The sequence below is a fragment of the Trichogramma pretiosum genome, unplaced genomic scaffold (genome assembly GCF_000599845.2).
Source record: "Trichogramma pretiosum strain Unisexual culture from Peru unplaced genomic scaffold, Tpre_2.0 scaffold68, whole genome shotgun sequence".
NCBI classification, from domain to species: Eukaryota; Metazoa; Arthropoda; class Insecta; order Hymenoptera; family Trichogrammatidae; genus Trichogramma; species Trichogramma pretiosum.
In genome coordinates, this window is record NW_019641616.1 from 785,549 (window position 1) to 810,221 (window position 24,673).

At 40.9% G+C, this 24,673-nt stretch overlaps 1 protein-coding gene across 1 annotated transcript; it reads left to right on the forward strand.

Moving 5' to 3' along the window:
• The first annotated feature begins 91 nt into the window (after positions 1-91).
• LOC106651642 (PH and SEC7 domain-containing protein 3-like) lies at positions 92-23,366 on the forward strand. Its single transcript, XM_014370259.2, has 12 exons — positions 92-1,372; positions 16,670-16,736; positions 17,528-17,581; positions 17,680-18,115; positions 19,278-20,942; positions 21,052-21,245; positions 21,329-21,521; positions 21,580-21,743; positions 21,818-22,034; positions 22,125-22,269; positions 22,410-22,553; positions 22,627-23,366. Exons 1-12 carry the CDS (start codon positions 1,235-1,237, stop codon positions 22,870-22,872), a joined length of 3,663 nt encoding a protein of 1,220 aa, XP_014225745.1. The 5' UTR covers positions 92-1,234; the 3' UTR covers positions 22,873-23,366.
• Positions 23,367-24,673: the final 1,307 nt, after the last annotated feature.

The following is a 24,673-nucleotide window of genomic DNA, read 5'->3' on the forward strand; positions in this document are numbered from 1 at the left end:
CGCGAATTCGCTCGGCTCGTTGTTGTTGTACAGACTGCGAATAATACTGGAAAACTGGAGTTCTGCCGAGTCGGCCGTCGAGGGAGTTTCTCGCGAAAGCTGTTTGGAGCAGCCGCGCACGGCGCATGGGGAGGCAGGCAAGTCAGAGCAAGCGAACGCTCGGATCTCGCTCGTGCGCTATCTTTCCGCAGGCCGCGGACTCGAGGAGAGACGAGTCGGTCAGTGTCGATGCGATTGCCGTTCCATAAGCGTGTGCGTGAAGCAGCGCGCGGTGTGCCTTTACGACAGTTCGCAGAGTTCTCTGACACGATGCGCGGCCAGACACTGTGCATCACTCACTGATACATCACTTGCACTTGGGACACATATACGTCGAATGTAGTGCATCGTTCGCGGTACGCAGCGAAGAAGATTACCCGTACCGACTTTGGTCGTTCGAGTGCGCGTGTTGATGTGTATATTGTGTATGTGTTGAATCGCGAGTGTCGATCGAGCTGTGAATCAACTGTGAATCGTACGCGCGTGAAAAAGATAAGAGAGCATAGAGAGAGAGAGAGAGAGAGCGTACATGTGCACTGCTGCTACTGATGCTCGCGTTATTATTTGCGCTAGTGCATGGGCGAGCTTGAAAAAGAGTAGCAGAGTGCACTAGGCAGCGATGACGGCGCTACGATAAGGTCGGTCGAGAGCGCGCCTATACACACACGCGTCGAGGGGGATGCTCGTCGTTTTTCGACCCGTGCATCGCTGCATGCATGATTAGGTGCGCGACAGTGGAAAAGCCGCGCGCGAGAGTACAAGCTGCAGCAGCGGACAGTACGTAGAACCGGCTCTCGGCTCGCTACTTTAAACTGCCTGCTGATGTGCCAAGTTTTAGCAAGCAGCAGCAGCCGCAATATAACAAGCCGCGCCAGAGCCAGCAGTTTTCGACGCGTGTATAGTCCTCTCGTCGTGTTATGTGCCATTCTCGAGATTCCAAGACGGAACAGCCAATAATAATTAATCTCTCGCTCATCTCCCGCAAGAAACAAAAAAACCAGCAGCGTCAGCTTTCAAATACAGCTGCTTTTTTTGCCCGCTGATCCGCAAAGTTTAGCTTTGGCGCAGAGGCTGTGGTGTGTGTGTGTGCCTGCACCGCCGCCGACTGCTTCTGGCTTGCTGCTGCTCGTTGCTGGCTGGCTGCGGCTGGAGAGGGCAGAGGCGCTAGAATTGCGAAGAACTCGCGAAAACGACGATGGCCGAGGAGCTGCTCGTGACGCTCAATCGTTACAGCGAGTCCACGGGATTTGGCTTCTCGCTCCTCGGCACCGCTGGATTGCCCCACGTTATATTTGACATCGTCGAGAACTCGCCAGCTGCCGACAGCGGCAAGGTAATGTTATTGTTTTTCTTTTTCATCGCTCTCTCTCCCTTCCAAAGTGTGTGTGTGTGTGCACCTATATGATACTCGTGAGTCGTTGCCGTCGTCGTGGGCCGTATAGTCGCTTATTATATACCTACATAGAGACGCACATATAGACACACGCAGACACGAGTAAATTCCCCTCACAGACATTCGCGCACACATACATTGTTGCGTGACCGATCTCGCTACTCGTCGCTGTACATACATGCATACGTATATACTTCGGAGTCGTGCAGTCCTGCTGCCTCCCCAATGTCTGTGCGAATGTGTGCGTGACCTGGAGGGGGTAGAAAACAGACATACACATCGGGCAGGCCAAGAACTTTTTCCGTGCGCGACTGCCGTGTAGACGTTGGCGTGCTCCGCTGCATGTTGTAGCCGTCTCTCTCGCCTGTATGTGTATTATATGCGCTACGTACGTATACCTACGACTCGGTGGCACCGCGCCGTTGTTGCTGCCGCCGGTATCGACCCGCCCCCGTTTATATATCACAATTCTTCTCTCCTGGCACATGTACGTTAAAAGCGTCGAAAAACACTCGAGCCTAATCCCGAACGAGCTCGCTCTGTTTCTACTGTAGCATCTTTACTCTCACCCTTCCTCATTGAATGATGACAGATACGAGCCAATAGCCGAAGCATCAACACCTCGTGCGCGTGGTAGCAGCGACGTAATTGCGATACAAGCGGGCGACTGTGCGGCGCGTGCTTGCTCGCGCATACCTACTCAACGCGCAAATATACTTATAAATCTACTATTCGCTCTTTGCAGTCTGCAAACGCAGCATCTCGTTTTGGAGTCGTGCAGCAGCAGCTCGCGCCACTGCAATCGAGAAAGTCGCGCTTACTGCTCTCGCGGCGCGACGGAACAGGTTATGCTCTGCGGTTGATGCTATGCACATTGCACGCAGTGTGCGTAGCCGCGAGCGAGCGAGGCCTGCGTTCTGCCTCTTATCGCTCGAACGCCGCGCCGCGTAACAACACTTATGGTATATACAGGAATAAAAGAGTTGCGTAGTTTCAAAAGCCTATTGGCATTCCTTATTCATCTCGATGTATCTTATCGCGACTGCTGCCGCTGCTGCCTGCACCGTTAGCTATCGAGAGAGCGAGAGAGGAAAAAATACAACAAGAATTTCGCTGTCAACAGTAAACTCGCTCGTTCGTTTGACCGCAAAATCGTAGCCAGCTTAATAATACAAGCGAGGCTCTGTCGAATTTCTCCTCTCCTCGTAGCACAAGTACCTTTACACGCCTATACGGTAGGCTGTTCTTTTCTTTCGTCTCGTTCCTTGCTTTACACACGCACTTCCTGCAGTTCAAACGTTTACCTCCACTCGTTCGGTGCGGCGTCTCTCGTGTAAAATTACTCTCACGATTCCGCGAGCCTACAACTACTGCGAGTTCGTTTTAACAAGCTAATACGCGTCGTGCAAGAGCGAATAAAAGACAGCGAAGAGAGAGAGAGGATATATTTTTCCAGTCGCCGATCGCTCATTAATATTCATGCGGACACTTACGATGTTTGCTACGATGTGCCTCCGCGTATGTGTTGATAATCGTCTACTACTACTACGTTATACTCGCCGCAGCTATTCTCGGTTACTCGTCTTCTGTCCTATATCCTACCTTACATTCTTTCCTTTTCTCCTTCGCCCATCCTATATCTATTATTACAAGAGGGGGCGAAAAAAATTTTCTCGATTTATTGCCCCAATTAACCCCCTCGTCTTCGGCATTTACATACGGTACCTTTGCTCCCGCGCTGATTTATCGCGCACATTTTTTCCTTCGTACGACGTATTTCTTACAAGAAAAAAAAGGCATACACGGTATAAAGTCGATTCGGCCGCAGATAAAAGCGCTAATGTCTCCCAATTAGTTATCGGAATCGGTGGACGACACCGAGTGCACGTATGACGCACGCGTATCGTCTTTTAAATCCTCGCTCTATCTTGCGATATTATTATATAGCTCGTCGCTCTGGGACTCGTCTCTCTCGATCCGTCCTCATCGACCGAGTAATATATAATAATCTCGAGAAGCCTCCGACTCTTTTTTCCCTCGAAATATATACGTCTGCGTATCGTAATCCCACGAAGCGAACGCCTCGCTCTTACGCGAAATTTGAATTGTACCATAAATTTCGCCTTCAGCTTCGCGCTCATAAGTATATTAGCTTGTTTATCGCGCGCGCACGCATTATACTAGCTGCGTTATATATACGTGTATTTATAGCAAGTGCCTGCATGTATATGGTATACGTATAGGCGACGCCACGAGAGTGCCGGAGGAATTTATTACCATTACGAGGCGCTTATCTATGGGCAACTGGGCAACGAGAAATAGAGATTTTCTCGCTTACGAAATGTCCAACCCGATATAATAGCCGATGCGCGTAACTACCTCGGTAATTGATTATCGCTCTCTTATGTGCACGAATATGTACGCAGCATACGATCGATTTTTTATTTACGCGCCATCTGCTCTCTTTATGTAATCATTTTCTCGTCTATCGTGGAGCTGCCTAGTTGTATATGTGCTGTAATAGCGCATGGCGCATAGGGCTGAACACGCGCGGTATTACAGTCAGTCATATCTGCACCGCGCACGTATAAATGTGCATCGCGCTCGTCCCTTTTCTCTCTCTCTCTCTCTCTCGGGTAGCTTCCACAAACGATTGACCTACTTCTCGACTCTGCATAAACTTGTGTATTAACACGAGAAGTAGGCATACAAAGTGAAATTTCGGAGCACGCGCGCGAGCGTATATTTTGTTGCCCGCGAGAGTTTTGTACACCTCCAAGACGTCGCTCGCGCGCTTGGCTAAGCAAATATCTGATGCTCGTGTACAAGCGACGTTGACCGTGCGGAATGTGCCTATCTCTCTCTTGCTCTCTCTCTCTCTCTCTCTCTCTCTCTCTCTCTCTATATATATATATATCAACAAATCATTCTGGAGATCTCAATGGATGCGTGAAGAACGAGCTGGAACTATTCCGTTACGTTTCAAAGTTTTTCACGTGGATAAAGTAATTATTATTCGACGGACAGGCAGCTTCAAGAGCGAAGAGTGTGACTAATTGAACATTTTTTTCTCGCTCCACTCATGCCGTATCTTGCGTTTCTTTCATAACCGTTTCATAAATATTACCATCGTCATCGATAAGGCCCGGAAACTCGCCTTTATATTCGATCTGCACCTTCGGTCACGCGTAAACGAGTCTTTAACGAGATTCTCGTTTTTTCTTTTTCTTTGTTGTTTGACTTGCCTGCGCGCGCTCGTTTTAAAAGAGACACGCTGTTTTTCCTAACGCATGTTTAATACAACGAATTAAAATGAAGCAGTCAACGAGGCAAGGTCTCTGATAACAGAAAAAAAGCGTTCACTATCAAAAGAAATACATTTTATTGGCCAAACGAGTATCGTAAAATAACATAAAACGCGTATTTTTCTTTGATTTGACAAACATTACGTGCACATTTCTCCGAGCAACAGAGACAGATAGATAGAGAGCGAGAGAAAGAGATAGAGAAGAGGAAGAACACGAAAATAACATTATTTATACTGGCCTTTGAAAAGTGAGCTGTATAAGCTAGTGCGATGCGAAAAGTCAAAGTAATGTGCGCAAACACCGATAGACATACATATAGACGCGCGAGATGTTATTGATAGATTCCCATCCATGCGAAGGCTTCCACGAGCAGCAGATATAGCAGCAGCTACACAGCAGCTATAGTAGCAGAAGTGAGTGAGAGAGAGATGAGGTACCTATATCCAGGCAACGATGACGCTAGCGCGCGCCGGGGAAAGGCTTTAAAAAGCATATATCTATATTATACGTGCCGAGGCGCGCTGCATAAGGCAAAATACGTAACGTCCTTGACGTTTTTTCGTTTACATATACCTGAGCCAAGCGCGTCTACATAAAAGCACGTGTACCATATTCACAATATTGTATTATATACGTATATACATGCCGATCGCCGTATATGGTAATGACCGCGACACCGATGACTCGTGCAGGATCATATTTCGCAAGGCGTATGTGTGCTCCGTACACGTTATACGTGCTCGTCTTTCGGCTATCATTTTTTCAGCCAAAAGCAGCTCAGCCAAAGAATCAATTTGCTCAAATTTTCATGCACTCCTTTGCTTGCACACAGCGACGTCGCGTCGCCTATACTCGGCCACTGTATACACATCTCTCATACCCCCCAAGGAAAAGCTCCACTGTCGACGAGGATTACATTATAAGCATACAGGTTTCGGCTAAAAGCACCGCTCCCATGTTTACGTGTAGTTATCGTTAAATTTCCAAAGCTCTTTTACTCTATACCTCCCCCCTTATAAACATGCTGCTCCAGTTAACTTTATAAGACGACGAGAGCTGGAAAATTCGTGTAAATTTCTTATATAAAAAAGGCTGGAGCACGGGAGGTCAAGAGTCTTAGCCGCGCGCGTCGGAATGAACGATACTTGCATTCGAATCACGTATAAGACACAAGGAAACAAGTGTTCGGACTCTGATGTATGTCTGGGAGGAAAGCTATAGTAGTATAGAAGTTTGCTACGTGCTTAAATTCATGCGTTAACATTCCCATCGGTCGACAACAGCTAGCTTTTATTTCAACGCTCGCAAAGTCCTCTAAAAAACGCCGCTTTTAACTCGGCTTTATGTATACTTACTTATACGTACGAATAACCTCGGTCGAGCTATACTTTTGGTTAACGAAATCTCTTTTTTCTGCCTTGACGAACAACGACTGGTGATTATTTTTACTTAATCGCGTTGTCAGTATTATTTTTTTCACATCAACTATTTTTTGTTGCGTTACGCCCTATGTGATCGATGAATTATTCGCGTGCTTGTACTATCGAAAAATGCATTACGGAGCGGATTTTTTTTGCTCGGTTTGACGTGCACAGTGTAAGTTCTAAAAAATTCACATAGACCCAGTTTTGTCTCGAGAATCATCGATACGCGTCTACGCTTTTGCCGAAAAGTTTCGCCGATAAAAATAAGATAGACGTGTATAATACAGAAGCCGTAAAGCAGAGCGCCGCCGTCACCTTGCCTTGCCGTAATTCTGCTACAGGCGCCTTTAAACTTTACGAGCAGTTTTCTGCCATTTCCCTCTCCCTCTTTTTCCCTCCTTGCTCCAAAAGCTGAAGTCTTTGCACCCGAGAATGACCCCTAAAGTACAAGTCGAATTTCACCCACATACATTCCGCTTTTTATGTATTCGATTTTACTATTTATAAAAAATGTTTTCGTTTTGCGTAATAAACTGTGGTTTAGATGACAGATTTTTTGATGATATTTTCATGAAATAAATTAATAATTCCCAGAGTTATTGGGATTTACTGTTCGGGATCTTGTAATATTACTTTTTACAATCCATTCATCGAAAAAAAATTGAACTCTATCGGAGAATTAGATGGAATGTAATCGAACTTAGAGTAAACTCTTCGACGTCTTTTTTCTCTGTAAGAACCCTGAACATCCCATAGTAATCGATACTAATGGCTTGATCGTTTTACTTTCGGAGAGTTTTAAAAAAGTCCAATATCAGGTTATTTCAACGCTGAATTCATTGTTGCGCAAAGAGACGCGCGGTGTACAAAATATTTGCGAATAAAGCTCGAAGATGTTTTTTTTTTCATTGACAAATGTTTGCGCGTGTTTCGTAAGCGTTAGATTTGATTGACACCAAGTTTCGGCATTCCGAAAGTATAAATAACAAACGAAAAGACATTTCTGGACAAAAGAAACTGCACCGAATGAATATACAAGTTCCCTCTCTGCACATTTTATCCTATAATGGCTATGTATAGTCATGAAAGCTCGTACTTGTCCAATTGCAGCGTGTCCTCTTTGATACTCGTCTTTGAATCGCGATAATCCTCCGCCTCTGTATGGAATGAACAATAAACTAAAAGATCGGACGCCGCTTTAAATCATTCGCTTCATTCATCACTGATAATCATCGAATAAATGCGCGTTCATATAATATACAGTGTGCGCAAGAAACATATAAATGCATCTTCCTTCGGAACTCGGAAGTATAATCTGCAAAATATATGCAATGGGCGCGGCAGCGTCTCGTCGCTGCATGCATGTATACGCGCTCCTACGTACGTGTAATATCTGCCGACTTTTCTATCTCGTCTAATGCACATCGCTCGCGCGAACGACAACGACCTCGAGTCGTTTCGGAACTTATGGCACTTTGTCTCAATATTTCCTGCTCTCGTGTTCCTTGGCAGAGACACGCGCCTTATATATTGGGTTCTAATGCGAGGACTCGCGAATGCAGTCAAACTGATGGAGTATAACAGAGCGTCGTTTGTTCCAAGAGGAGTTCCTTCTCCCATACATGTTAGACTTATAATGTAGTTTTACACGCGCAAACTACACTTACGTATGAGAGAGTATACAGCGCCGCTCACGCATAAGATCCCAATACTTACATAACAGAAGCATCTTTTTCTCTGGTATTGTGCGCTTCAGATCAATAACTCTTCTATACGATACAACAACTGCACGACTACACGCCTGTCGTCGACGAATATATGAATTGGAAACGAGTTTTTCGTAATCTTCCAAAATTTATTAGTCTCGTTGAAAAGATATTTTTACTGCCATAATTTTGAAAGTTTATGATAGAATAAAAAATTTCATGTTTCCTTTTTCATAACAAAATTTTTAATTAGCCGACCTAAGTACTGACTTAAATAGATTTTTAAGCCCATTGAATTCAACGATCGTAATAGATGTCACATATAAGGCATTGAAATAAATTAATTATGATAATTTTTTTCTTATTTTGAATAATTTCTTGGCAATAGTAGAAAAATATTAGTCAGAGCAGTTAAAGAAACATCACACGTGTGCACCGAAGCCATTTAAAGTCTCTATGCTGTTGTGGTGGGAAAATATGCACTTCTACGTATACATGCAGCGTATGCACACGAGAACTTGGTAAGGTCATTGACGCGAGTCGTGCACCAAGATCAATTTTCTTTGCATTGATATCTATGCTCTCGGAGTCGTGCAACGAAGTTTATCGTAACGTATATCTTACGATACGAGACGTTTTAGCAGATCTCGCGAGTTCTCCGCTCACTAAAATCGAATTTTCTTGATTATCGTGTTATACGCATATATACAGTTGAGACAATCTAATAAACGTTGAAGCAGGTCGTCGGCAATGCGCGCGACAATCGCATTACAATTTAAACGCGTATACGTACATGTAGCTTTTACTTTTCTAGAAAATGCTTAGTACGAGTCGTTTGTTGTGTTGTGTGTTTCATCTGCTCTACGCAACCGCACCAGGATTTTTTTTCTTTTAAATGGTACTTAAAGTGAGTGTACAGCATTTTCCGTATTTCGGTTGAGCCAATCGTAAATTGTTAAGAGGATTGAATATTTGGATTTTCCAGGAATCTGGAGTGATTCATATCTAACATGTCTTTCTCGCTCGTGTGACTAATGGACCATTAGAGAGACTTAGAGTTGAATACATAGAAAAATCTTTGCATTACAAGATTACATAACACCCGATTGACGTTGTTTAAATTGATATTTTTTAATTCAGAAAACATTTGAACAAACAAGACAATTATTACGCATAACTCAATTTAAAAACATTATTACTTCAGACAATAATTTTTAAACATGATCGCAATTATGATGCGCCATCTTACTCCTTTGAATGACATTGTAATATGAAATATGCTTTTGAACTGCTCAAAACACGAGCATTTTATAATCCATTCTTTTATTAAAATGTATTATTAAAGCATAAAATGCATGCCTGAGAAAATTTCTCTTTGTCTGTGTTATTAATGTTTTCATAGTGTACGTATACAGAGACCTACACTGTTCATTAATTTTAATTCAGAAAAGCTTTCAATTGCTCTCACAGCTTCATGTATCGATATTTTTAATGGAAATTCATGGGCGCATTAAAGAGGTTTTGAAAATTCTTCGCAAAATCGTTGTTTACGCGTGACTCTAATAGAATTGTCATTCAGTTTTTTTTAATCAAAATATTGTAAAAGTTACACAACACTCACAAAAGCTGGAATTGAATCTATAGTTTGCAATTCATTTTTACACTCTGTTTTGCCAAGCGTGGGCGGGGTTCGTATCGATTTTGTTCGCAGTAGTATAGACCAGTAACGCAAAAAAGAGAGTACGTATAACGCAGAAAAGTGTGTGCATGTGCTCTAGGATGTGACCACGCGCGGTAAAAGCTTTAATCTATCTCTTCTATTTCGATTTATCTGAAAAAGATACGATGGCATCATCTACTTTGTCTTAAACTTCGGGGGTCCACGAGGTCAATGGGATTTGTTTGGCTCGGCAAAATCTCTTGTGAATTTTCAATCATACTTTTACGTTGAAGAAGAAGATGCTACGGTATATCAATGTATTATAGTGAGTTTTCTAGGGCGTTTTCTTTTTTTATGAGTATATACGGAGTTAAAAAAGAAAAATGATCATAATTCGATTCGAAACCAATAGTTAACAATAAGAACGTCATTTAACAAGAAAGCTTATTCAAAGCCTTCTGACGGGCTTTTTGAATTTATCAGTCGCATTAGTTCTAGCAAAAAACAATATTTGTGACATATTATTCAAAAAATTAAATAGTTAAAAAGTAGCTTATACAGAGCTATTAAATTATTTCGTTCAGCTCTTGTTAAACACGCTCCTTAGACCATCAATTGAAAAAAAATTAAGAACAGACGATCTATTATATGATTCTCTTTACTAACATTACTTCGTTCAATTTAGAAAAGAGAAACAATAAGTTACGTTTCATTTCGCAAATTCATCAGAAATAAAAAGTTGAGAAGAGACAGTAAAGTGTACACACAACTTTCAAGATATAGCAGCAATGTTATTTCCAGGAGAAGGGTCGTCACTATAGAAGGCGACAAAAGAGTAGAAAAAGTTCCTCATTTCTTAATCTAGAACAGGCAGTAGTCGAAAAAAAAGATATAAGAAATATTTGCAGTGTAAAAAGAAAGTTTTACAAGCGTGACTCTGAGATATATGCTTGCCTTTAACGAAGAAAAATTAAAATATACGAGCTTAATTGCTCTCGCGAGAGCAAGGAAACTTTCAGCGCTGCGTACCGATGTGTAAGTTCGAAAAATGTCAAGCTTTCTTTTTTGAATGAACGATACGGATGAATCTCCTTTTATAAAAGTGTGTACGACTCTACAAGTATATAACAAGCATGGGCGCAAAATTATTCTCAAAATCTGATGTATATTTTGCCTCTCGTACTGATCTTCAAGAATCACAATGCGAGATATTGAACCTGCGCGCGTTCGCACACACACACATACATACACACATACACTCATACGGCTCGTAAGTTCTTTTGTACTTTGTTTTTAACTCACGCCTGCCTGACTGCCTGCCTGCCTACCGCTTGCGATCATATCTTGGCCAGACTAAACACGGTTGAGGGTTGCTCTCTTTCTTTCTCTCTGGCAAAAATGTTGTTGAACTGACGTCGTTGTGTATATATCCCGAGCCGCAACACGAGTGAGAATCTTCGCGCGAGCTTTAAATTTAGTTTCTTTCAGGGTTTTTTTCCAGTACTGGTACTTGAACGAAAGAGAGGAAAGGAGAGGGAGAGAAGCTTTACTTCAACTATACTCACTACTTTTGCATGTTTATGGACGTATGCGAACGCATTTATATCTAGAGCTTTTCAGTGTGAATATGACGAGCAGCTGGGACTCGTGCAATTTTCTTTTTTCATTGACACTCGTTAATTCTGATTATTTTTTTAATTGAATCTAATTAAAATCCGACAATATTTCAACTTTATTGCTGGAAAAATTATTCCATTTATTATATATATTTTTTTTTTTTTACAATAGCTGACTAATTTAATGTCAGTTTTAATAAACTATTTTTATGTAACTCATTACAAATAACTTTGAGGGTACGATTAAAAGACAGTCAATGACTTTTGCCACTTCCTGCGGTGTTATATACTCTAGTTGGCGTTATTTTCGTTTCCAAGTGCGTGTGTAAACTGAAGAATTTCGAACGTTTGCGCTTGCCCTCGAATATTCTTGCGAGCTTTTGGTTTAACAAGACTCTCACTAACTATGGAGCTCGGTTACATCTTTCGGACAAACTTTCGTATTTTTGAAAACAAGCTTTCTAATTAGGTTGAAGTTTAAACAATGTAAAAACTAATTTGAGCATGCTTATGAAAATGTTTATATTTTACCTTTTCATGTACATGCATTTTGTTTGTTTTCGAGTAATTAATCGCTGATCCGATTACGTAACCATAAGTCATTTATAAATTGTTGAATTCGTCGATCGATCGGATGTGTATTTGCGTTTGTTTCCGCTATAAACGCGTATATCAACAACAGTACAGTTCGGTAAAAATTATTACTCGTTTCCATTTTGCTTTCGCTCGTAGTTTGCATCTAACGCGTGCAGCGAAGGCAAATTTTGTTTACCGAATAGACAATTTATGCGTGTATATATGCGCGAGACTTCCTCCTCCTCGTCTGGCGCTTGCACGCACAAATATATACACCTAGTACCTACTATATAGTAACTCACTCGACCAACGCTTATAAGTTCAAGGAACTTCTCTAATAACGTCACGTATCCCACATACATGTGGGTAGCTAAACTCGAGACACTCTCTCTGTGCTTGTGTACTTTTATGTATAAGATGAGCGGACACATTGGCTATATTTGTGCTCGGATTTGCCAATATTTTCAAGCGCAAGGAAAACTTTTTATGGACAGATTTTAAAAAGTTTTTTTTTATAATATATTATTAAATGCACGTACGTAAAAGGAAAACAGGTTGATTGGAAAGAAGCATAACAGCCACACCTAGTTCATCTTTGAGTTTACGAAACTCGCGTAGGACGAACTTCCGCCCTTTGTCTTGAAAAAATATCCTTTTACTTTTCACCATTAATTATCGTCATATGTAAAGTAGTCGACTCCTTCGGAAAATGATCTCGAACGCGGAGTTACACGGGCTATGCAAAGGGTAAACACGCGCGGCATTGTGAAAGGGTTGTAATTTGTGGCACACACAGGCGCAATTGCCAAGGTTCTCGCTGTCGCTGCTGCACACGCGTACGCAGCATCGGATATCCGTCGTTTGCCGCGACGTTGATGGCCTTTCAATGTAATACGTGTATATGGAAGCTGCGCGATGCTCTTTGTGCGTTCCACTTTATTTCAAAATGCTTAAAGCTATATTATCGACGCGACGACGCGTATATGTGTTATACAAAGCATTGTGCGCTCTGCTGTTACTGACATACATTCGAATACGTATTAGACGTCGCAAGGGTATACGATTTTTCCTAGAGAGCGAAGAAAAGCAATGAGGACAGGATGTCTCGTTGTTATAGTAAATATAATCTCGAAGAAAGAAAATGCATTCAAGCTTTGCATAATAGAATAAAAAATAAATGAGTTTGCTCTGGTACTGTATTATTATGGAAACGAAATTCATTTCGAGAGAGAGAGAGAGAGAGGATATGTATATTGGTAGAGAAAACCAATTGACTGAATTCGTAACTGCACGCGAATGTATGTATACAAACGTGGTGAACCGCAGCCTCAAACTCTATAACGTGTGCGCACGAGCCCACGTATATACTATACAGCTGTGGGGGCCAAATGAATTGGATGCGTCATTGCAGCAGGCGCCACCGGTCGCCATTGTCGTCGACGTATCGTGAACTTGCGACACTGCACATTTCATTTTTAGGGGACACGCACGCGAGAACGATCGTAATTTTTCCCGCAAACAATCGTAATTTCGCATTAATATTTCAATAAAAAGACGATAATGATGGGTCATGCGCCGCGCGCGAATGATATTATTATACGGTACTCGCGAGTGGGAGAGAGAGAGATCACGCTGGGTTCAAGATACGGATAATAGACTGCGTGCAACTAGGCTGCTTTCGCGCGACGCTTGTCTACGTGCTATTAATAAATGTACTTAAAAATTCGCAACTGCTCGAAAGTGCACACAAGGTATAGCACAATAAGATGCGTACATCGTGTACACGCGTCGATTGAAGATCGAAAAAAATCGGCTAGGATGATGCATTGTTTGAACTTATGAGCATGTATCAAACAAAGATGACCTCCTATGATAATAAATGTTACGTTGCTTACGCACACGTACACAATACCAAAAGCTCTTAATACAGCAACAAACTTGCGCCTTCAAAAGTTAAAGAAACGAAAATGCATTTGTTTATACATATTCAAGAGTCATTCGTATAACACGATGTATATGCAGATATAAAGAGGAATCGGTCACTTGCTCGACATAATGTGTTGCATGCAAATTCCCGTATTGGAAAAAATAAATCTGTCGATATTCTTCGAATCTCATCGCGACACGCACGCTTTCAACCTTATGCATATCTGCATGTTTACTACGTACTACGATGCTTAAAAATAAATCAAGTGATTTATTTAACGCTTTTCGAGCGTTCGATACTATCGAGTGCAGGCAATTTGCAACCCAGTTTTAGCTAAATATAATATTTTGGCGCGTGAAATATCTTGTATTTTTTTCATGTCCACAAAAGCTCCTCTCGGTGAGAAAGTCTGGCTCGAAGGGTCCCGAGTAGACGCAGACACATTTATACGAACATCTCTCAAAAAAGGGGGAGCAAAGATCGTCGACGGCGGCGGCGGTGACGCGGCGGTGCCTGTGTTATGTAGACTCGACGAATGAATGAAAGACTAAGCGCGCAGCGCAAGGGGATCGATACCGCGCGCGCGCGCTCGCAAACATATATACACATGGCACATGCGTTTTTTCCCTTTATACTTTTCAAGAGCTCATATACACTTATGTTTACTTACCTTCGGTTGTGATATTTAGAAAATATATAATACGAGCTTACAACGGATACGCGTGTTTCATATCATCGCCAACCTTGCAGGAGCTTGCGTATATTTATTCAGCTTTATTGGAGCCGTACGCGAGATGCGCGTTTGATCGCATAAAAAAAGTCGTTTATGCCTCCAAAGTCCGATTCAACAGTTTTATAACAGCAATTAAGTCTCTCGCTATTGTTCACGCCTGCATGCACGATATGCATAAATTGAGAAAATTGAACAAGTATATAGACACAAAGCGGCGAAGAAATGAAATGCTATATCCCGACGTAACTTACGTATGCACCTCGAAAATTGCAAGTTTCTATTGTATATTACGTACGGCATCGTAATTTTGCCGCAAGTTTAATTTTACACGCGATATTCTCGCTCTAACTCTGCTTGATCTAAAGATATTATGCATATGAAAAAGGGAGCTAACCCGATGAAAGCTTCGAGGCATTTTTACAATGTTTATAATACCGCGCGGATCGAAAAATTGAATGAACAAATGTAAGTGACCCTTAACCAGCGAAACCTCTGTTTTTTTTTGTATTTGAAATAAAAAATAATACGAGACGGAAGTGAGCGGTTAACGATATGTGTCGGCAGTGTAAGTAAGGCAGAGCAGTACAACGCATCGTGGCGGCGAGTCACTGTGCGCAAAAGACGAACCAGTGTCGGGTTACGCTCTTTCTTCGCGCGTATTTTTTAATCCCGCCCTCGATTCTTTTTTCCTCTTTTGCTCTCTCTCTGTTTCAAACGAGTTACATATATCGTCGTGGCATGAAATGCGTATACGCAAACGAATTGGATTATAAGAAAAGCATGCGAGTGATTACGTGGCAATTTTTTTTTTTTTAATTACAAACGAAAAAAGCCAGGCATATCGACGAAGCAAAGTGAGAGAAAAAAAAAGCTAATGTTCGAGTCGTTTCATTAGATTCGCTCGCGCTTACGTTAACACACACACACACACACACACACACACACACACACACACACAAACGCGCACTGTACATGGCTCGGCGAGACACGCAACGCAGCTTTTTCATTCACGCAAACGCGAGCATATAATATTCCATTTTCATGCATCAAGTTCGAAAAATCGTTAGGTATAACAAAGTTGTACACACGTTTTTAATTGGCTTTACCTATATGTAATTATACATCAGAGCGAGCTATATAACCGATGTATAAATGTAGAGTAACTTGTAATGAAGAACATTGTTGGAAAATGTTTATCTTGTATAAAATAAAAGAAAGTTTAGAGCTTATTTGTATGAAACCGAGGGTGAAAAATCATGAAAAATTGTAGGGGTACACAACAACGTTTTATCTTTATTTCCACATAGGTGGGTCGGCCACAGCTATCCCTTGGGGCTGGTTCACGTCGGTACGACGAGTCAATAAAAAAGCCACCTCGAAATTCGTCTACTTTTTCTACATTTGACAAAGTACACACACACACACACACACACACACACACACACGTTCACTGCACTTGAGGCAACATACAGTCGGTATTAATCGCGAAGCGCCGGTCTTAAAGTCAATGTCACGTGTCTATAGCTTATTCTTCTGGCCTATGTTTAAAAATAATCTCAATTGGCAAGCTTAGAGCGAGCGCGCGAAGATGGCTTTGTCGAAAGACAAACAAGCCTGTGCAGTGCGCGCACAGGTGTCTTCGAGCGGAATCGTATTCGCGAGGAGTGACAAAAGTGCGAGAAGAAAAAAAAAGATAATAAAATCACGCAAGTCATGAAGCTGATGGACTATTGCGGCGCTTGTTTCCTATTACCGTGCTGTCAGAGCTTGCGAGATTGTCTCGAGGCACGGCGCAGCGAGTACGCTTTCGATTACGTCAAGTACGCGCCCTTGACGCAAGAGGTAAATAGTTATTATCATTTGTCTCTCTCCTTGTCATCGTCGAGCGCCGCAATGGAACTGTCTTCCGTGCCTACTGTGCGAGCAAACGCGCAGACTTGTATAGTTATTGGAGCATGTTACGCATCTGCTGTGCACCGAATGCCGATCTGTTGTACATCGACTGCTATGCGCAATTGACGATTTTTTTTTGAGCACAGCACGCCTATCGATATACGCAGCCAATAACCCCGAGCAATTTTTGAGCGCTGTGCTTTAATCTAACGTCGTACCGTTTCAACGACCAATCGGAAATACGTGGCGTTGCCCTTTTATTCCATTATTTTTCTCTTACGGACGATATAAAACATTTATGGGCATTGATGCATTGGATTTTAATTATTGCAAGTTGCCTGTATAAATGCAAAACGAAAATTAGTAACAACGTTGTATGCTTTGTTTTTTACAGGTCGAGGCTGGTGACGTTATACTCAGAGTGAACGAAGTCGACGTCAATCGTTTTACTACCAAAGAAGGTAATTAATGATTTTTCTATTTTGAGATTCATAACGTAATTTGCGTGTACCGTGTACCTATACGCGTGCGAGGCTCTGTGTCGTTGGAATTTTCTCTACTTGCGCGGAGAATTGTACTAGATCGTCGGTCGTACAATGGGTTGGGTAGTTTAGCAAATCGATCGATCGGTTTGCTGGGAATGAAAGACGGCAAGTTTTATATGCTCCCTAGGTAGGATGCATGTAATAAAGGAAATTTTTTTTTTTTTTTGGCTGACTGAGTTCGATAGATGTAATTTACGTAGGGAATAGGAGTTTCTTTCTTTCCCAGATCTTTTTATTGGCTGTATATGAAAAAAAGTCTGAGACACGACAAAAGTTAACAAGATTCCATTCGGATCATTATGTTTTCAAGACAATTGTTAAAAATAAAAAAAAAGAAATTTCCAACTGCGCTTATTTAAAGAGCTTGATTAATATAATTGTATGAATATCAAATTGCTCCAGTAACCTTGCACTTATGCCGAGGCGCGAGATAGAGTAAAGTACTCGCGATGCATTTAATGTATTGTGTCACGTTTGTTTACCAGATGCACAAAGAGAGAAGTGAGAGAGAAAAAAATTGATAACAACGTATGTAGTGATTTTCGAATCTAATAAGCGTAAACGTGCGTGAACGTAGACGTTTGTGTAGTACATACATTATAAATCCGCTGAGATTTATATGTTAGAAGATCAGTTGCTCTAATAGCAGCAAAATTTATGATGCAAGTTCTGCTGCATATTATAAGCTAAACACAACTCTGTTGCAGTACTAAAATGTCTCCGGCTATCTTCGGATCCCGTTACGCTTCAGCTACGCCGAGGTAAGAGCTCTCTAAGCCGCGCAGGATTTATGATTTTACGTTCGAAAACGTATTGGAGTATAATGCGTGCAATGGTACAAAAATCATCTTTTACACAGATCCAGAAATCAAAGCACAGCTGCGCCGGCTGCTATCGCGCACGGACACGATCGAGGACGAGATAGACGGTAGCACGCTGGCCAGCATAAGCCACAAGCTGAACAGCGTCGGCAGCAATAGCGGCATCGGCGCCGCTGCTGACCTCGTGAAACGTGCCTCCTCCTCGTCGACGTCGACCTCGTCGCGATCGCGCAGCAAATCATCTTCGGCGTCACCCGAGCCTATTATCAGCAGTCCAACCCCGCAGAATTCCACAGCGGCGACGGCGGTGGCGACGACTCAGCAGCAGCAACACTCGCGGAGCAATGGCTCGTGCAGCGACGCCTCCGATCTCGAGGCGCTCATACCGGCCGCCAAGAAGAATAGCAAGGACGAGGAGCACAAGTGGGAACCTTTGGGTTCCGATGCTTCGAAACGACCGACCAATCCGCCCAGGTACGTGCATATCGGTTTATACCGTCTTTCAACTCCAAAACTTTTGCAGATCCTTCACGCTCTCGCGACATTTATCGTTGCTTAATATCATTTGATGATACGCGTGGATATATACATATAATTACTACTCATGCTTTCATTCACGATGAATTAATACACTAGGTACCTCGTCCCAAAAACCACGTCAAAAGGTACTTTTTTCATTATATCTGTTCGAGGCTCGTTGATATGTGTACAATGTTTCAGATGGTAAAAATTATCACAATTATTTTATGGGCATGGTTAGTACTAAGAAATATCATCATCATAACTTATAGAAAATTTCTTTCCATCTCTCTGATTCTTAAATATAGATGTCCTTTATTCGTATTTTGAGAAATAAACTATTTCAGTTTATTTTACGCATGCTCTATTGCGCATAATCTTACCGTTTGATTTTTTAACGAGCAGTCATATTATTATTATACGTCTTCGTTCACGTTCCAGACATTCGTTAAAATATCATCTCAGTCGCTGCATTATTTCGATTTAAAATAGCTTCTACGAACAACATAAAAACATGTTTTACACGTTAATATGTGGCTACGTATATTAAGTACAAAATTATTTAGCATTAGTTAATCTGGAATCTCACAACTTCTCCCTTCGTGATAAATAACCAAAATAATAATAATTTTAGTAAAATAGTCATGTCCGCTTGATGCAATATCTATTTATAGTCATGTATGTCATATTTTGCTGGAATGTTTACTTTTTGTTTTCATACACAAATATTAAACATATTTCGTACATAAATAAATGTTTTCTAATCGGTAGTGCTTTGAGTACAATTGAAAAATCTTTTGCGAGTGTCAGGTCACTGTATTGTGTTACAATGAAAAGAAATTTAAAAATGAAAAATGTCACTTCGATTGCAAGTTGTAACCTGTAAAGAATGCTCATAACCATGTTATTTCCAGCTGCACTTAGCCTCTGCAACCAGTCAATGATGATTTAAAAGTTTTCTTAGAGAGAGAGATTATTTTCACCCATAATAACTATGCAGAGAGATTGTTAGATACCTTGAATTACATTACTCATCGAATCCCATTAATGACAAAAAATTTTTTGGGTAGCATTAATTGGCTGCGAAATTTTATCTGCATAATTTTTGAATCAACAGATTTGAGGCGTATATGATGACCGGAGATCTGATGCTGAATCTTTCGAGGACACAACAGACGAGTGGGCTCCTACCGAAGCAGAAAAAAGTCGACTCGTTGAGGTACAGCAATCACGCGAATACCCACCACCACCACCGTCACCACCACCACCACCACCATCACCATCACCACCAAAATAACCACCATAATAACAACAATAACAACAACGACGAAGCCCACCACCATCATCATCAGCACAACAACCACCAGCAGGCGCAAGAGCCGCCGCCGCCGCCGCCGCAGCAGCACAACTCGGTACCGACGAGTCCGAGCGTGGGTCAGCAGCAGCAGCCGCATCGTCGAAGCGGCAACTCGGCCAGCAGCTCACCGGTCAAGCTGAATCGTCAGGAATCGGGCTGTTCGAACGACGGTGGTTCCTCGGGACACGCCAGTTTCGTTCGCACCTCGCGATCCGAGGATCAGCTGCAGGTGCAAAAAGACCCGGCGATGCTCGCTGCCGAGCTTGAGATGGATGAGGATGTGGCTTCGTCGTTGAATACGCTCCTCGACACGAGACCCTCGGCCGATCAACAGCCTGGCGAGGAACGCCCGGAGGGCGATCGAATCGTTTGGACGTACAATGCCCCAGCGGGCGGTGTAGTAGGTGGTGGTGGAGATCCTCAGCAGCAGCAGCAGCAGCCCTGCCACTCGAGCTCGAGTTTCGGCGATGCTAGTAGCAGTAGCAGCAGCAGCAGCTCGTCCTCTTGCTCCCATCCGAACTCCCACACGTCCTGCAGCCAGTCGTCATCGTCGAACGGTGGCGGCAGCAGCAGCAGCAGCTCGTCCTCGACCGAAGCCTCGAGTCCCCAACGCTCCTTGTCGCCCGCTTCCCCGACCTCGGTCTCGTCTTCCGTCATGTCCTCCAACTCTGGATCCCGTAGGTTTCCTGTGCCTGGCAACGCCGCGACGACGCACCAGAACCAGACACAGCAGCAACCTCAACAACAACAGCAGCAGCAGCAGCAACAGCTACATCACTCGTCGTCCGCTCCGAAGCAGCAGGTCAACGGCGAGCTCAGCCAGTCCGAGGTCATCAGTAACATGTCGAGTCCGGATTACAACGACGAGGAAACGATGGATATACTCAGTGCTCGCGACAATATGATGGTCAGCGACCCCAGCGATAGCGATTCTACGATACTCGCCAGCGAACCACCCCAACGTCGTGTGAGTAAACAGCAAAAGAAGCAGCAATCTGCATCCACAACAGAACAAACGAGCAACGAGCAACAGCATCGTATAATCATCCAGGTCAAGGGACCCAATGGGGGTACAGCCAATTCCAATTCCAATTGTGCAAATAGCAACAACAGTCCACGCGGTGGTCGGCGAAGATTGGGAAGTGCCGGACCAGACTCCATTCCTCCGATAACCAACAATCCACCGGTTCAACACTCGCCTCCTGTGCAACACCGCGATTGCTACTATCAGGAATTGCACGAAGACGAGCAGCATCACACATCACCGCCGCACTCCGCCGACGAGGAAAGCGACATTGAGAGTCTTCACAGCTATCACTACAGCCCCAAAGCCGTGGATATGCCGTCCGCTATCAGACTAGCGAAGCGCCTTTATTCGCTCGATGGATTCAAAAAGTCCGACGTCTCCAGGCATCTCAGTAAAAAGTACTCATTTTTAAGATTTCATGTGTCCATGTTCATTTGTATTTAATACGCGTTTGAAACATGCTCATTTGATTTACTCACTCTCTTTTTCTCTTTTGTAATTTTTCAGCAATGACTTCAGCAAAGCAGTTGCTGATGAATATTTGCGCTACTTTAATTTCGAAAATGACACGCTGGACGTGGCTCTAAGAAAGTTTCTCGCGCAATTTTCTCTTACTGGGGAGACTCAAGAAAGAGAACGTGTTCTCGTTCATTTTTCCAAAAGGTACCTCGATTGTAATCCGGGTTCTTTCAATTCACAAGGTAAAATTTCGAAAAAATTAAAATCTTACAGATTTTTTAGTTTTCCGATAGTTATCTCGATATGTGTTACTTTTTTGCTTCAGATGCCGTTCATACCTTGACCTGTGCAATAATGTTGCTCAACACTGATCTACATGGTCCCAACATTGGTAAAAAAATGACTGTCTCTGAATTTATTGAAAATCTCGTTGAACTAAATGATGGCGAAGACTTCCCTAAAGAAGTATTGAAACAGCTCTATGGAGCCATCAAATCGTTTCCCCTTGAATGGGCTCTGTAAGTTAAATATTTACCGATTTTAAATACGATTTTTAAATTTACTTACTTTTTGCAGTGACGAAGAAGCGGAAGAGGGCTTTGCTCAAACGCTACAGCAAGGCGATAGTCCGGTTATTGCCGGCAATCCATTTATTGAAGTGCCAAACATTTCCAGTGCAAAAGAATACAAAAAAGGCTATGTTATGCGCAAAAGTTGTTTCGATCCTGATGGGAAAAAAAGTAATCGTCATTTTTACGTTCTTAAATTTTATACGCGAATATGTTTTATTATTTCGACAAACTTTTTGTTACAGCTCCATTGGGAAAACGTGGTTGGAAAATGTACCATTGCACGTTAAAAGAACTTGTATTATATTTGGACAAAGATGAACATAGCTTCCACAATAATAGTTCGCACAATGTCATTGCTATTCATCATGCTTTGGCTACAAAAGCGACTGACTACACGAAACGACAGCACGTTTTCAGGTTACAGACTGCCAATCAAGCTGAATACCTATTTCAAACGAGGTTGGTGTAAATTTTAACTATACCGATTAAAAACAATGTTTGTTTTAATTTTTTGCTGAGTATTTAACATAATATTATAACGTATTCTAGTGATTCCAAAGAACTTCAGTCCTGGATAGATACGATTAACTTTGTTTGTGCCAGTTTCTCTGCTCAACCTCTTGCAAGTGCAGTAGGTTCTCAACGAAAGTTCCAGAGGCCTGTACTTCCATGTAGTCACACTAAACTTAACCCGGTAAGTATTTTCAATTTACGCGTATGTAAACTAGTTATTGAAATCACATTTACTGCAAATCAATTAAAAACTTTCCTAAATCATTGGATATCATTCACTAATTTATTCGAAATAATATTTTTTTCAATACCTACTTACAGAGAGAACAATTGCGCGATCATGAAGATAGAGTTTGTAAACTCGAAGCTGATTTAGATGAGCACCGACGACATCCACCTGAAAAAGGGGCGAAAAGTCAATTAATTCAAAATTACAAAGAAAAAGATGCATATTTACATCATGAGGTGAGTAATTTCATTTCTAATTTCAAAAAACAAGTCAGTTAGTAATAATAATATGATTGCTTTATTTCAATAGCTCAAAAGATATAAAACCTACGCATATCTACTGCGTTCAAAATTACCGTATACAGAAAACGAGCCGTCTCTGGTAGACAGCAGTATCGGTGAGGTCGACGAAAGCGGTGCTTTTATGAATATGGATATGGCGTTGGTGCCGCCTCCGGTTCCAGACCGACCTGCTACAAATAGGTATAGTTACAGGGCTGCCATTTATAATCGTAATCTTTTAAATGGTCAAGAATACAGTGGGGATATTGGTTGACGTGTGATGGGTGTACTTACAGCATGTGTGGTCTAATTCTTTCTACCTACACGAGTATGAATTACCAGATTGAAAGTCGTTTATTCAAGAGAAAAAAAAAAGTAAAAAAGATATTTGTATTAATATTATAAAAATTATTCATTTTTATTTTCACAAAGTGCTCGTAAGCTCGTAATAAATTGTTTTTTAATTTATTTACGAAGCACAAACGAACTGCAATTTGGAATTCAGAACCTGTGTACTTGAAAACTTAGACCACCACATGTACAGGTGGCTGGTGGTAAATGGATGAAGGTTTAAAACTAATTCAAAACAGTATTGTACATTGACACTAATAAAATTTAACAAAATGGATACTATTCTATGCTGATCCGCTTTCAGAATTAAGTATGTTCATCGTATAAAAACTGATTCCAATTTCATCTGTATTTATAGGAGGTTACTTTTCTTTTCGTGACAAATTTAGAAGAGTACCAATTTTTTTCTAAAGCATTTTTAATAAGTATAACAAAAAAATGTTTTCACGATTTTCAATTTAAAAATATCAATGAAAGAAAAATTGGGATTTCAATAATCTCATAATTTTTTCGTAATATTAAAATTTTAATAATTTTTCTGTTCTGAAAATTTTGATATAGCACGGGCTTCCATTAATTTTTTTGCTCATATGCAAACAATATATCTTGTTCGTTATTTAAAAGAATGTTACGGTAATTTTAAATTATAGCTTTTTTTTATAAATAGGTTTGTTTTTTATCTTTTTAAGTGAAAGTCACTGTTTGTAAGTTATTACCGTATAATTATCAATTTTGCACAACTAAGGAGACGTGAGAGTAAATTAAAGTTTCAAAATGTTGAAATACTAGAGTAAAGTTTGTCCTAATAGCATTTTATACGTGCCAGTATTAAATTTTTTATAGATCAATGTAGAATTAATTAAAATTAAGTAAAACTTTTTTTATTGGAGTACTCGAAAGCTGAAAGGCTCAAAATGTCTTTCTGAGCATTTATTTACAAATCGATTTTCTACTACATTTTTTTCGCTCATTATTTAAAGTCATAAACTTAATTTTTCGAAGTAATCAAACGAACTAGTGTTTCGTATTTATAAAAACTTTTTTCAAATTTCAATTTTTTTCTCAGAAAAATTGAATATCATTTAATAAATTAGTTTAAAAACGACAAGTTCTCATTTTCTAATTGGTTAAGAGCAAACTATTTAACAAAAGTAAATGTACATTAGTTACATGATCTAATCGTTTGACTTTAAAGGCTGTGTAATCATTTAATTTTATAGACACGATTTGCGTAGATAATTGTGATTAAATTATGCCATCGAAAGTATATTTTAAGACTTTGGTGTATAATTTAACTTCTTTATACGAAATTTTTTAAATTGATTGAATTATTTGATATTACTTAAGAGTTATTATATTGTTCATTTTTCGGAAAAATGAAAAAATGCATTTTCATATCTTAGATTTAAGTTGTACAGATTTAAAATTGGTTTGACTGAAACGATATCCGACTACAATTACAAAACAAATTAATGTTATATTTTGGAATTAAGCAATCAGATTTTATCAGTTCCTTACGTAAACGAATTTTTTTGGTTTAAATCTGTATAAATTTATTCAAATTTCGTCCAAACATAACTTTGTAAGAAATATCAGGTGAATGATGCAAAGAAAAAAATCATCAAAAATTGCCGTAGTTGTAAAAAGCGAATATTTTTATCAGTGTAGTTTTTTTATTTTGCTAACCTTATTAGTTTCACAGTTATTATAGCTATTATAAAAAT

Excerpts from the sequence above, each read along its gene's own strand:
- LOC106651642 (XM_014370259.2), top strand. The coding sequence starts at position 1,235 with ATGGCCGAGGAGCTGCTCGTGACGCTCAATCGTTACAGCGAGTCCACG. Across the intron at positions 21,246-21,328 it reads GGGTTCTTTCAATTCACAAG|ATGCCGTTCATACCTTGACC; the intron begins GTAAAATTTCGA and ends TTTTTGCTTCAG. Across the intron at positions 22,035-22,124 it reads GAATACCTATTTCAAACGAG|TGATTCCAAAGAACTTCAGT; the intron begins GTTGGTGTAAAT and ends AACGTATTCTAG.